Raw genomic sequence first — 14,036 nt, forward strand, 5'->3', positions numbered from 1 at the left:
CCCACCCCCTCTGATGTTACTTCCTGTTTCGGGGCAGGGGAGCCAACAGCCATGCACCTACTCCATGCGCCCCCTTGCTAGGAGAAAAGGTGATGGGAGATGTGCTTTGGGGGGTGTTGTACCAGGGAGGGACTCAGCAGCGACCTGCCTCAGGTTGCAAACAAACTAGTTATGCCACTGACTTTTGTAATGCCCAGATTAGTATTTTGGCTTCTTTGTCTTTGTGATCCTCATGGAACTGAATAGGTTTTTGCAGAATATAAAACCAATATGTAATGTAATGGAAGGATAAAGGGGAATTATTATACAATCTCCTATTCCTATTGGAGAATACAAAATGTGAAAACATATATCCTGGACAGTCACCATTTAAAAGTCTCTATAAAATACAAGCAAATTTAAACATGATTCTCACCTTAATAGGCAGTCAATGGAGCTTGACATAATATTGAAAGATCCTATCAAATTTATTTAAAGAAAAAATTAGCCAAACTTCAGATTAGTAGTACCATCATTATTGCTTCCTTAGGGGCTACTGTGGCATTGGCACTCACCAATCAGGCACTACCACCAGGCTGCCACAGGAGCCTGACAGTAGTGCCTACCCCCTCCATGTGCCATTTAGTGGTTACTGCAGCAGACTTTGATCCTGGGGAGCTGGGTTCAATTCCCACTGCAGCTCCTTATGACTCTAGGCAAGTCACTTAACCCTCCATTGCCCCAGGTACAAATAAAGTACCTGTATATAATATGTAAACCACTTTGAATGTATTTGTTTGTTTGTTGCATTTGTATCCCACATTTTCCCACCTATTTGCAGGCTCAATGTGGCTTACAGTATGCCGTAATGGCAATCGCCATTTCCGGGATGAGAAATACATAATGGTATTGTATTGAAGTAGCTGATAGAGTAAAGTATAGAGTCAATTAGACAATCAAATATAGAAGTTCATAACGGCGAAATAAAGTGGTGTTGCGTTATTGTTCATTGGTAACAGAGTGTATGAGTCAGTCCAGTGTAGAGAGATAATTTTGCCTGGTTTTGGTGGAGTGTCGTTGTTTACTATTTAAGATGGATTATTGTGGTATGCCTTTTTGAATAGGTTGGTTTTCAGTAGTTTTCGGAAAGTTGTTAGGTCATGCATTGCTTTATGACCTTTAGTTGCAAAAAACACAGAAAGGCAGTATATTAAGTCCCAATCCATTTCCCCCTATTTTGTGCAGTTTTTGTAAAGCTTGTTTAGATAATCCAATGTAACTAAGAGAGCAATAATTTTGCTTTGAAAACAATAGTGATTGTAGTTACTGGAAATATGCACTCACTGGAGCTTTTTTCATCAACTATTCCTTAGCAAAGGTACTCTGTGGAAGGAAATCCACCTTGGGCTTTCTTCATATTGATACTGTATGACTTTGATGCAGATCAGCACTATTACATAGCAAAACCAGTGGTAATTTACCTTAAGAAGGTTAGGAGATTGGTAGAGTTCCCTGTTCAGCTGGGATGGGGAAAAGGAAACAAATTTAAAAGGTTCTGGGTCAGTGACCTGGCAGAAGATTGCTACTAAGAAAAGTTCCTCCTGAGGAAAGGTGGCTCAGTTCAAGCTGAATTCCATTTTGAAAGCTACTCTGTAGAATCTCTATCTGCCCAGCAGTGCTCCCTTTGATTCAACAAGAAACTCCACTGCAGAAATATTTGAGAGAACTCTTTAGCGAAACACAAGGAACAGAGGCCACTAGTTTTCACCAACTTTAGTCTCTAGGCTCCTTAGTCTAAAGAGCCTCTTGGACTAAGATGCTCCCACTCTTGGGTGCCTGAGAGCTCCTCCCATAACCCTCAGGAACATATAAGGCTAACAGAAAACAGAAGAGTAAATATAATATAGGCTCATACATTTTGCAGAAGAATGCATCTGGAAGGATCTTTACCTGAGAAACTTTCCCACTGGGGCGTTTCTCAGAGAAAACACACTCCTTGTCTCTAACCACACCATTCAGTCCAGTAGGGAAAACTGATGTAAGTAATACAGGTCACATTTTGTGACACTCTTATGCAGGTCTGGATTTAGGCATAGGCAATGTTGGCACTATATGCTGAAGGTTGAGCCTGCAAAGAGGTGGGACAATGTGGGATACAAATGCAACAAATAAAGGTGCCAAGCACCCAGGGCATTAAAGAGCCTTCTTCCACTTGCTTTAAACTGTCCATTGGTGCCACTTAAAGACACCACCATGGCATTCTGGTTGAATATCCCCTCTCACTTCTCACTTCCTTGAGTATATTGAACCCTCCTTGGATTTCTGAGTTGTGAGGGAAGATCCCCGCCCTTACCCTCTGGTGCTGCTTATAGGTGCTGAAATCTTAAATCTAGCCCTGCCCCTACATATAAAGCCACTTGTTCTAATATCTGTTATACCTCATATCATGAAGGCAGATTCAAACTAGTTACTGACTCCTAAAACAATGTAGAACTTCAGAAAGACTTTGAGGCCCTTTTACTAAAGCGAGTAGGCGCCTATGCTTGTTCAACTTGCATCACTTTGGAACTACCACTCAGCTACCACGAGCCCCAGGTGGTAATTCCATTTTTTACATGTGTCTGATATGCGTGGCAGAAAATATTTTTTATTTTCTACCGCATGGCGCTAACTGGGTGGTAATTGGCAATGTACATGCGCTGACGATTACCACCCCGATAACGCATGAGACCTTACCACTAAGTGAATGGGTGACTTTAATCTTTATTTTGCCACACATCCATTTTCAATTGAAAAAAAGCCATTTTTTTGTAGGTGCGCTGAAACATGGACCTGCGCACATCCAATACACACGTCTATACCAGCACAGGTCACTTTTCGGCGCACCTTAGTAAAAGGACCCCTTTCAGACTTATTGCTGCAGTCCACATATCCTACAGTGTTCTGAGCCATCTTAACAGCAGTTTGTTAGCCAATTTAGTTGACTGGTAGGATCATCAAGGTGAGACCTATATATATATATATATATATATATATATATATATATATATTTGTTACATTTGTACCCCGCGCTTTCCCACTCATGGCAGGCTCAATGCGGCTTACATGGGGCAATGGAGGGTTAAGTGACTTGCCCAGAGTCACAAGGAGCTGCCTGTGTCTGAAGTGGGAATCAAACTCACTTAATAGTGATATAAAGAAAGCTTTCCATAAATTTAGATGATTTCAAACCCTAGAATTTATTTTTGTCTTTTTATGGTTCATATATTCTACATGCACCCATAAAACCAGATAGATAGATAGATAGATAGACTAAAGAACCAATTACATATATTACATATATTACATATACCACTGTGGGCTAAACAATCAAGCTAATGGACATTTATTTTGCATAAATTAAATAGGGAATTATACCTCATAGCTGTTCCACATGTATGAATACATTGCAGCACATTATACTTTCTAAGAAGGAGAGATGAGATTTTTGCAAAGTAATTCACAAACTGTATTATAAAAAATGTTTCTTGACCTACTTACATCTTTGTATCCAAAGACTATTCGGCCATCACTGAGCAGAGTAGCTTGAAAAGTGAAACTCCCCAGGTTGTAATTATCCTGAAGATGTACGTGATCCCATTGAACAACTAGTGCAGTGCCTGAAAATTACAAAGAAGACGTGAAAGCTGTCACACCTGCATTTATGCTATTATAAGCATTTACCACTATGATTATGATCAAATTTAGATTTACTAAACAATAAAGGTAGGGGTTGAGAAGCCCAAAACTGCTTGTAGACACACTCTAAAACTGAGGGTTCTCTTACAATAGGGTCAATACACTCGCTGTGATATAGAGGAAAAGCCTCGAGAAGCTCCTAGACTTTTACATGGTCACACGGGAGTAGGACTTCTTCATCATCGGCAAAAACCTCTACAGGATAATCTGTAACTATTCAGAACAAGGCAATAGCTTAATAGAAGAACTTAGCTTGATTTTAGCTGGTCTCCGTGTTCTTCCCCAGGCCCCGACCGTGATCAACGGTGGCCAGGGTTTCGACTCACTGCTCTCTGCTTCAGGATCACAAGCCGAAGGGACAGCCGTTCAGTAAAGCCGACGGAAGCTTGAGAGAAAGTCTTTGAAACGCTGGCCACTGTTGATCACGGTTGGGGCCCGGGGAAGAACACGGAGACCAGCTAAAATCAAGCTAAGTTCTTGTTACATCCTTAGTAAGATACAGCTTCCAAAACTGAACACAATACTTTAAGTGGGGCCTCACCAATGACTTGTAGAGGGGCATCAACATGCGTCCATTTTGGGTGTCTGACCTTACCGCCAGCCATAGATCTAGATGCATGGTAAGGACCTATATGTGTCAGATGCCACGTGGTGCGAGTCCATTACGCGTGTCTGAAAATAAAAAATATTTTCCAGACACGTGCCAAAAATGAAATTATTGCAAGAGGCATGCGGTAGTCGGGTGGTAAGTTCATTTTGGCGCGCTTTGAGTGCGCGTAGAGCCTAACGTGGCTTAGTAAAAGGGGCCCTTAGATTGTGAGCCCTCTAGGGACAGAGAAGGTACCTGCATATACTGTGTACAGTACTACATACATCTAGTAGTGCTACAGAAATGATTAGTAGTAGTAGCTTGGTAAAAGGACCACTCAATAACTTAGAGGACAGATTAATCACTGAGGATATCTCCTGTTTGTGAACTGATCCAGGTCAGATGTAGTCTTATTGAGAAGCTAGGGATAGGACTTTGGTCCTGGGGAACTGAGGAACTGAGTTTGATTCCCACTTCAGGCACAGGCAGCTCCTTGTGACTCTGGGCAAGTCACTTAACCCTCCATTGCCCCATGTAAGCCACATCGAGCCTGCCATGAGTGGGAAAGCGCGGGGCACAATGTAACAAAAAAAAAAACCATAGCTTCCTTTCCATGAGTGCTTCCTACAGCAGGGTTTTCTCACTAAAAAATCTTGGACCAATGCTGTGGTACTCCTATTATGGTTCCTTCTGTCCTCATCACAAGATGATTCAGTACCTGAACCATTGTGTCACTTATTTCTTAGTCCATCTACTGCAGAGTTCACTGTTCCAGGGATACACTGGCTGTTATAAACAATCTTATTCATCACTGCAAAATTGATAAAAGGTAAAGGCTATTGCTTCAGCTGGAGCAATATTGGACCTTTATATGTAAACCTGTTGAGCCCTTTAAGCATAAACACTGAATTGGACTCAGGTATGTTTGTATGAATTTTGGATTAATTTTTATTTTATTTTTGTTTATATGACAAACTACTGCATTTTCCAGGTACATAGTATTTTTCTTTGACCCCCAATATGGTCCTGTGTGTCTTGGGTTTACACATTATTGTTACAGGGATGTCATGGATCCCCATTTTTTTTTTTTTAATGACTTCAGTGTTTTGTTTTCCTTGTACTTTCTGTATGAGATTTTGGAGTACACAAGCCACTGAGCATAAGTTCAGACATTTGCTAGGATATGTTTGGATTTTCTCTAAATCAAATAATGTTGAAACATTAGCTGAAGTCTGAATTCTGATACATTATGACAGCATTGGGAGTTCCGCCTCCCTTCACTCAGAGCAGCAATGGCAGTAGATGTAATAGCAGTCTTTGTCATTTTGTTCCACAGTGTTGTAAGCTTCTGTTGATTCTACTTTGTTTACAGTGATAACAGTGGTTTGACATTGACAGCAGTGACAGCTCTTTCCAGAATTTTTCAGGCAACTATACAGTAGGCTCTTGGGCTGTCCAATAATGCATATCAGAAGACTGCAACTAAGAAAATATATTACTTCTTTATTTTCAGAAATTATTGCTTTTTGGGAGGCACATTTTGCCCATGGAGGGGCATTTTCGATATGATGTCTTTCTGACTTTGGACGTTTTGCAAAAAAAGTCCAAAATCTGAATAGAAAAAAAGGTATTTTCAAAAAAAGAAAAACTATCTTTTTTTTTTTTCTAAAAATACTGTTTTGAATAAGGTTTTATGATTTGGATGTTTTGTGTTTTGGTCCATTAAAAAAAAAAAAAAAAAAAAAAAGACCAAGTGCAAAATGCACAAAATCAAGCCATTGGGATGTAGGAGGAGCCAGCATTTTTAATAGACAGGTTCCCTAGACATACCTAGGGGGCACTGCAATGGACTTCAAAAAAATACTCCCAGATACACATCTCACCATTGCTCCCTTATTTTGTCTGCTGAGCTCCCCCAAACCCATTACCCCAACTGTACACCACTACAATAGCCCTTACAAGTGAAGGGGGCACCTATATGTGGGTATAGTGGGTTTCTGGTGAGTTTTGGAGGGCTCTCCTCCACAAATGTGACAGGTAGAGGGAGATAGGGACCAGAGTCCCCCATGCCATGGTGCACTGCACTGGCCATTACACTACTCCAAGGACCTGCATTCTGCTCTAATAGACCTGGCTCTAACATCTGAGGCTGTCATAGAGGCTGGGAAGTCATATTTTTATTCACATTTTTTGGGGGAGTGGGAGGGAGTGAATGACCACTGGGTGTGTATTGGGGGTCACCCCTGATTCCCTCCAGTGGTCATGTGGTAATTTAGGGCACCCTTTTGTGCCTTATTCATTATAAAAAACAGGTCTAACTCAAAGCTTCTTAGTTTTAATCCTGGACAGTTTTGTTTTGTTCCATTATGGCTGTAACATGCCCAAGTGACTTGTCCAAGAGCACAAGGAGCAGCAGTGGGATTTGAACATGCCATCTCTGGATGGCAAAACTGGTGTTTTAACCACTAGGCCACTCCTCCACTACAAAATAAAGGGAACAAGGAAGTTATGGTAGAGCATTTGAAACATTATAGTACAGTGGGGTGGAAGTGGAGTAACGTGATTGGCCAGAACAAGAGTGGTGATGTAATGAAGGCAGAAATGTTGGGAACTCATTTTGAGCAGGGACTTTTTGTGAGGTGCATTTGGGTGGTTGAGAGTGGGAGTGTGGTATGCTGTGCTCCCATCCTGTCCTTCCCTGGGTTGTTGGAGTCTATTGGGTGATATTTGATTTGGGGTGTTATTTTGAGAATGTGGTTGACTAGGGGAGGGGGGGTCACAGCAGGAAATGTGTTCAATTCCAGGTAGTGTTCTTGATTAAGGGAAAAAGGGGAAACTGAAACAAAATACTGAGACTGTGCCTGGTTGTGTGTGATACTGCCACAAGTGGAAGCGAGACCTTGGCTACACCACAGGTCTCATGGAAATTAAGTTTGGTTGGTTAGTTTTATATGAAGGTTGAAAAGGGACAACTAGTTTGATACCGACTAGCTGCAGAAGAAGGGAGATGGGAGTTAAGTGAAGGCCATGCTAGAATGTATTTAATAAGTTAAGATTGTCATTGTATTAACTATTTGGTTGTTTTTATTGTTAATAAAGCTGCGGCCAATATTTGTTCCAAGTTTTGGGTCTGAAGGTTTTACTTAAGGTTATGAGTGAGTGAGAATGAGAAGGGGTGCAAATGCTAATGTTATGTCCCTGTTCTGTAAAATGTGGTTTTTAATGTTCTATACATCTGTTGCAGAGACATGCTGGTATGCATATGTTTTTCTTCCCACTTTTCTCATATATTTATTTGACAGGACACAACTACTGTTCTAGAAGATTTTCTTTGAGTCGTTGCATTTTAAGATTGTAATATCATTCACCCCCCTTTTAGATGTAGTACTTGCGTGAAGCAACATCTACATCTGTAAACTATTTTGGGTCATGAGTCATTTTGGATGTGGGTTTTGCCTGAAGAAAGGCATACGTAAACTGGAATTTTGATTATAATCATAAATGTATAACAAATGACTTGTAAGTTGGTGATTAATCAAGGTTGACGGATAATCAAATTTTAATGAGCTACATTTTCATAAAATGTCAATTAACATGAATTTTCCCTCTATTCATTAGCACAATTTCATTATTGTAAAACATTCTTGAATTAGAAGCTCTAGTCAGATTCTGGCTACAATCGCCCTTTATGAGAGGGATTAAAACATTGTAGAGGGGTAGGAGGCTCTGCAGTGTGACAGTGTGATTAAGGTAAAGTGAGAAAATAAACATTCCAGTTGTTTCTACGTTCATCTTGAGGCAGCAAATTCTAGAGAAATAATCAATAGAGATCAGGGAAAAAGTAGATTGAATTAAAGAATATAGGGTCCTTTTACTAAGCTGTGTTAGGTGCTCACACATGGTAATCTGAGAATGTGCGTGTGCTAAATAATTTTTGGTATTTCTTGAGGGAGCGTGTCAGGGTAGAGAGTGGGCATTCCTTTGCTAACCATTTTGCACATCTACATTGCTGCACGCTAACTGGTTAGCGAGCAGATAATGCAGGAGCCCTTATTGCCTACAAAATAGATGTCAGTACGTTTTCCTGCAGTAATGTTTTTTAAAATGGCTGCATACTAATAGCAACATAAGTGCATGGCCATTAATACAAAAAAAAAAAAAAAGAAATAGGGGTTTTTATGGCCATAGTAAAAATGTTATACAAACAAAAGAACTGCTGTCGAAAAATGACTAATAACAACTAAATAGTATGCCACGCTAGCGGAAAGGCCTCAAAGAGCTATAGGAGAGCGTGATAGATTGGGCTGACCTTTCTTCTAAAGTGTGCAACAGAGGCCCTGAAGCAGCCTTGCGAAATGCTGGCCATCGTCGGCCCCGCACATGTACCTGAGAGAGAAGAATTCAGCAATATACGCGATCCTTGAAGCACCCACTATAAAGATAAGTGTGGTGTTTATTTAACATTGATAGCAACATTAGTAATAAAAGCTAAGCAAAATAATTGAAATTATAAACAGTTTAAGCAGCAGCGGTTTTTTGTGCCAATGATGAAAGCAGGGTCCTTTTGACCCGATATAGCTTCAACAGATCAATTCAAGACCTGGAAGCTCTTTGAGGCCTTTTCCGCTAGCGTGGCATACTATTTAGTTGTTATTTGTCATTTTTCAACAGCAGTTCTTTTGTTTGTATAATAGTGAAGTCGATCTGCAACCGGACAAACATTTGGATATTAGTTGATCATAGTAAAAATGGCCTTAGTATGCGGGAATGACCTGCATAAGCGCATGCTGTGATACACTGAGCAAGGGTTGAGGGTGGACAGGTGGAAGAACTCAGCTGAACAACAGGATATAAGCAAAAATAAGTATGTATATATATATGAGTCCTGAGGCCTGTTACTTCACAGGGCCAGGAACATTGGAAAACCTCCTCCATTCAATAAACATAGTCTCGAGCAGGCCTCTGGCTGACAGGCCCAAACATAGTCTGTGGCTGGTGGGGCCTTTAAGTTCTTGGTTCTTTCCAAGTCTTAGGACTGGCTCCAGCCGGACTTCAAAACACAACTTGCAAGTCTTAGTCAAATAGCAAAAGTGGCTTACAGCCAGGTCACGGTCACTGCACATCAGCACGGGAACCCTTACACTACAGGGCAGCTTTTCTTCTCCTAGGGCCTCTGTATCGGGGCCTCCCTGATCGATTCAGCTTCAGGGCTTTAGCTCCACCCTGATCTGAGCCCTGCCCCTTGGATTCAGCAACAGCCTCAGCTGACTAGTGCCCTCTGCTGCAAGGAGGTTGAACTGCAGCATCTATGAGGGAGTGTTCTTTTCAATATACTATCTAATTCCTCACACATGCTAAGACCTATTTTTACCACAGCTTAATAAAATGACCCCTATATGAGCTAAGCACCACGCTTATGGAAGTTATACCATAGATCCAGGAAGGCAATATATTCATGTTTATGTTTATTATAATTTGATTAACTGCCTTTCAAAGATGCACAGCAAGACAGTGAACAACGTAAACATAACACAATCATATCAATAAGAAAAAGTAACGCTGATTTAAGTGGTAAAAAGTACAGTATAAATAATGATCTGAAAATGCAACAAAACCCTCCCTCCAACCTCAGTAAGTATATGAAAAGATCCTACTCCAAGTCAATAGCCCCCACTATTTACAAAGCCATGTGGCATTGCTGATATATTTATTTATTTAGATTTTACTCACACCTTTTTCAGTAGTAGCTCAAGGTGAGTTATATTCAGGTACTCTGGATAGTTTTCTGTCTCAGGAGGGCTCACAATCTAAGTTTGTACCTGAGGCAATGGAGGGTTAAGTGACTTGCCCAAGATCACAAGGAGCAGCAGTGGGATTTGAACTGGCTACCTCTGGATTGCAAGACTGGTGCTCTAACACTAGGCCACTCCTCCTAGGAGCCCATTTAAAGTGAATAGGCTGTGTCAACAGTACTGCACTGCCAGCCACTACTGCGGCTTTGTAAACAGGGGCCTAGGTCTTCAAACCTGTTTTGAATCTAAAGTAAGAAGATTCTAATTTAAGTTGGTTGGTAAGCATGTTCCAAAGGTATGGAGCAAGATACACAAAAACTGAGCACTGCGTAGACTCAAAATGAAGCTTAGAAGATGACAGAACGCTACGTTGATTCTGTTGAGAGAAACTCAAGGAATGAAGAGGTATATAGAACACTAACAATTTAGCAAGACAAATTGAAAGGCTAGAATAAAAATCACCATGCAATTATAGCAGAACCTTAAACTTACATCCATAACTTATTGGTAGCCAATGCTGGCAAAGGTTTTAAATGGTACCAACTTTTAAAAAATACCCCTCCTGGGCAAAGGGAAGGCGATTGTTCAATACTGAGGATTCTCCCTGCACTCACAGGGCTGTTTCATATGGCTAAAATATTAATAGGAACACCACTTTTTTGAAAAGTTGTTTGATGATATCAGATGATGTGCAAAAGAACAAGCTGACAGTGCTACCTATGTTAGGAGTTACTTTATCTACATTTTAAACATTAGTACAAGCACTCTAGTTCCACCCTGGGTAAGGTGGAGCCCATCTTTTCAAAATATGCCACCCCCTTCCCCTGAATTCTGCTTAGTTCCCAGCAATCTAAATTCTCTTTCCTACACCATTTTATTTATTTATTTTTTTTCATTTGTATCCCACATTATCCCACCTATTTGCAGGCTCAATGTGGCTTACAGAGTTTTGTTAACATTGTCATTGCAAGGTGACATATACATTTAATGTTGTGTGGAGGTTAAATTAGGGTAGAAGAAGAAGGAGAGGAGTGATTTAGGTAGTTATAGTAGATGAGTTATCTTAATTGAGTTATAGTAGATGAGTTATCTTAATTGAGTGGGTTGTCGTGTGGATTATTCCATTGAGACTCCAGAACTCTGCCTGCCTTTGGATCCTGTATGTGGAACATGGAGCATTTCTGAAATTGCTACCCTGGAAGTTCTGGATTTCAACTTTCTACCCAAAATTATAAACTTAGCTACAGGACAGCTGACTCCTACCCAGCACTATCTAAAACCTTATCTACAGTAGGTGACAAGTCAGGCAAGTTACTAAGCAATCCTCAGGTCCACCAGTCACCCAGCTATCCATATGACTAATGATTGAACTGCCAACTACAACACACAGATAAATGCCAAGCAGTTGTTTTATAGTTGGCTATCTGATATCCAGGTACTGCAGGGTGCTGAATATTTGGGTATATAAAATCCTGAGGCTGCTGGTGTTTAATAAAAATGCTGGCTGACGTGGGATGATTACTACCCCAGTCATTTGTTCTATCAGTGCAAAGGAGCTCTATAAACAGGAATTTATATTGAAATGTCAATAAAAAGTTGAAAGTGGATGCTCTAACCCACTGCACAATGATGTGTTTTACTAACAAAGTCCATAGTAAGGGTATGAGTGACAGAGAAAAGGCAGGATGATTCACATAGGCACCTGGTATAAGAGGCTTGGGAAAGTCAAGTCTCCCCAGCCACAAGTACAACTGGCCTCCACAAGTTAAAAACCAGTGGCAGCCCAGCACCACACACACAAGAAAGAGCCCACCACAGTAACCACAAACCAGAGGACCTTCTATTTTATTTATTTACATTTGTACCCTGTGCTTTCCCACTCATGGCAGGCTCAATGTGGCAGGCAATGGAGGGTTAAGTGACTTGCCCAGAGTCACAAGGAGCTGCCTGTGCTGGGAATTGAACTCAGTTCCTCAATTCCCCAGGACCAAAGTCCACCACCCTAACCACTAGGCCACTCCTCTAGCTCCACTATCTCTGCAGCAGTCCCCCTGATGCCAACTCTCACCTCAGGGAAGACATTGTCCTGGGCTTCTGGCATCTCTTTCTCTTCCTTGATCACTTCCAGTAGCGGCACTGCAGCAATTATACCAGGCTGTCTTGGAGCCGTGGCCTTTCCTGCAATGCTGCGATGCATCCCGCACCTGCAGAACAGGAAGTTGCATCAGAGGAGGTGGGATGCATCACAGCATCGCAGCATCACAGGGAAGGCCAAGGCTCCAAGGCAGTCTGCTCTAATACCTGTAGTGCTGTTACTGTCAGTGATTAAGGCAAGTGCAAGGGATCGTTGGATTGTGGGGAAGGAGGAAAAGGGAGAAGTGCTGGAACCACTTCCAGGGGTTGGTAGGGAGGGGAAGAGACACTGGATCTGTGGGATAGAGGGAGAGAGAAGTGCAGGTGCCACATTGCTTGATCTGGGGTGGGGAAGGATGGACCCAAATGGGGAGAAGGAAGTTATAGATGTGGACCTGCTGCGGGGAGGGAAAGAGATAGCCTGGATGGGGGGGGGGGGGGGGGGGGGGGGGGGGGAGGGGTAGAGAGGGAGAAATATGCTGGGTGGAAAAGAGGGGAGAGGTATTGGACTGTGAATGGCTGCTGTGAACTGAGAGGGAGAGATACTGGCCTCAGGATAGGGGGAGCAGGACAGGAGAAAGGGAAGAAAAAGGGGAGGGTCATGGAAACAGAGAAGAAATGCTGGGCATGGAGTGAGCATAGAGACAGGGACACAAATGGTCAATTCTGGATAGAGAGGGTATAGGTACACACAGGGACAACGCTGGACACAGAAGGGAGGAAAGAGACACAGAGGGGCAATGCTGATCATAGAAGAAGGGATATGGATACAGAGTGGAAATGCAGAGATCTTGTTGCAGTCCCGTTTGTTTTTGTTTCATTTTGGGTTGTTTTTTGCACTAGGTGGTATATTAGTGTTTTAGGGCCCAGTATAATATTTACAGTGCTGCCTTTTCACACATATTATTGCTGCTCTTTTAGTTCTGGGAGCTAGTGATATTATGCTATGGTAAGGTTCTAAGTGTGCTTTTGCACAAGCTTCTGCATAGCTATTTTGCAGTGGAGGGACTGTGTTGGCCTTACTGAGGTGACATTAAAAATTTAATATAATTTTATCTTGTCATAACATCAGACATGATCTGATAGCTGAGGGCAAGTGAGATGTGAAAGAGATAAGAGAAGTAGACATTTTTCAATCTGCTTTAATTCAATTGTATATTTCTACTGAAGTTTGCAGTTTAATTTTCTTGCCGCATTATTCTTTGGCATTTGATACATATTTAATATCTAAATTTATCAGAAGGTATTACTTGCAACTATTTGCTGACCCTTCTTTCTGCCTGTTGTCAGACAATTGTAGACTCATGCCCTGCCCCAGCCCCACCCCTACCCACTTTAGCCTCCCCAAACAACTGAGCCACCGAATGCCTATGATGATCGAGTTACTGAATGAAAGGGATTGAGTAGTACTAGTGATGAGTGTGCAAGTAAATGTAAGGATTATGAATGGTAGGGGGCTGAGTGACTGAGTTGATGGGGGTTATGAGTGGAAGAATAGTGAATGAGTTAGGGGACGATGGATTATAAGTAGTAAGGAGTCAAGTGACTAAGTGTATGAAGTGCTAAGAGTAATGGGGGAGCTGAATCAGTGCATGAATGCAGGAGTTATTAGTAGCAGAGTGAGTAGCTGGGGTATTATAGGCAGAGAGGCTGAGTGTATAGGGAGTGAAGCAGGGCAGAATGAGTAAGTGATTGCTGGATGGGAGGGGGGGGGGGCTTAGTGCAGAGGAGATGAAAGGAGTAAATGGAGGGTAAAGGAGAACGTGATCTGAATCTGCAGCACCATGCCATACTCAGCTATCAAA

General features: G+C 41.7%; 1 protein-coding gene across 1 annotated transcript in view; it reads right to left on the reverse strand.

The window, feature by feature from the left end:
- Nucleotides 1–14,036, reverse strand: part of PLXDC2 (plexin domain containing 2) — an 830,569-nt gene that overhangs the window by 178,379 nt on the left and 638,154 nt on the right. The window contains exon 6 of the mRNA XM_030199473.1: nt 3,520–3,638. Coding sequence (XP_030055333.1) covers nt 3,520–3,638 — 119 coding nt within the window. The remainder of the gene's footprint in view (nt 1–3,519; nt 3,639–14,036) is intronic.

The sequence above is a fragment of the Microcaecilia unicolor genome, chromosome 1 (assembly GCF_901765095.1).
Source record: "Microcaecilia unicolor chromosome 1, aMicUni1.1, whole genome shotgun sequence".
NCBI classification, from domain to species: domain Eukaryota; kingdom Metazoa; phylum Chordata; class Amphibia; order Gymnophiona; family Siphonopidae; genus Microcaecilia; species Microcaecilia unicolor.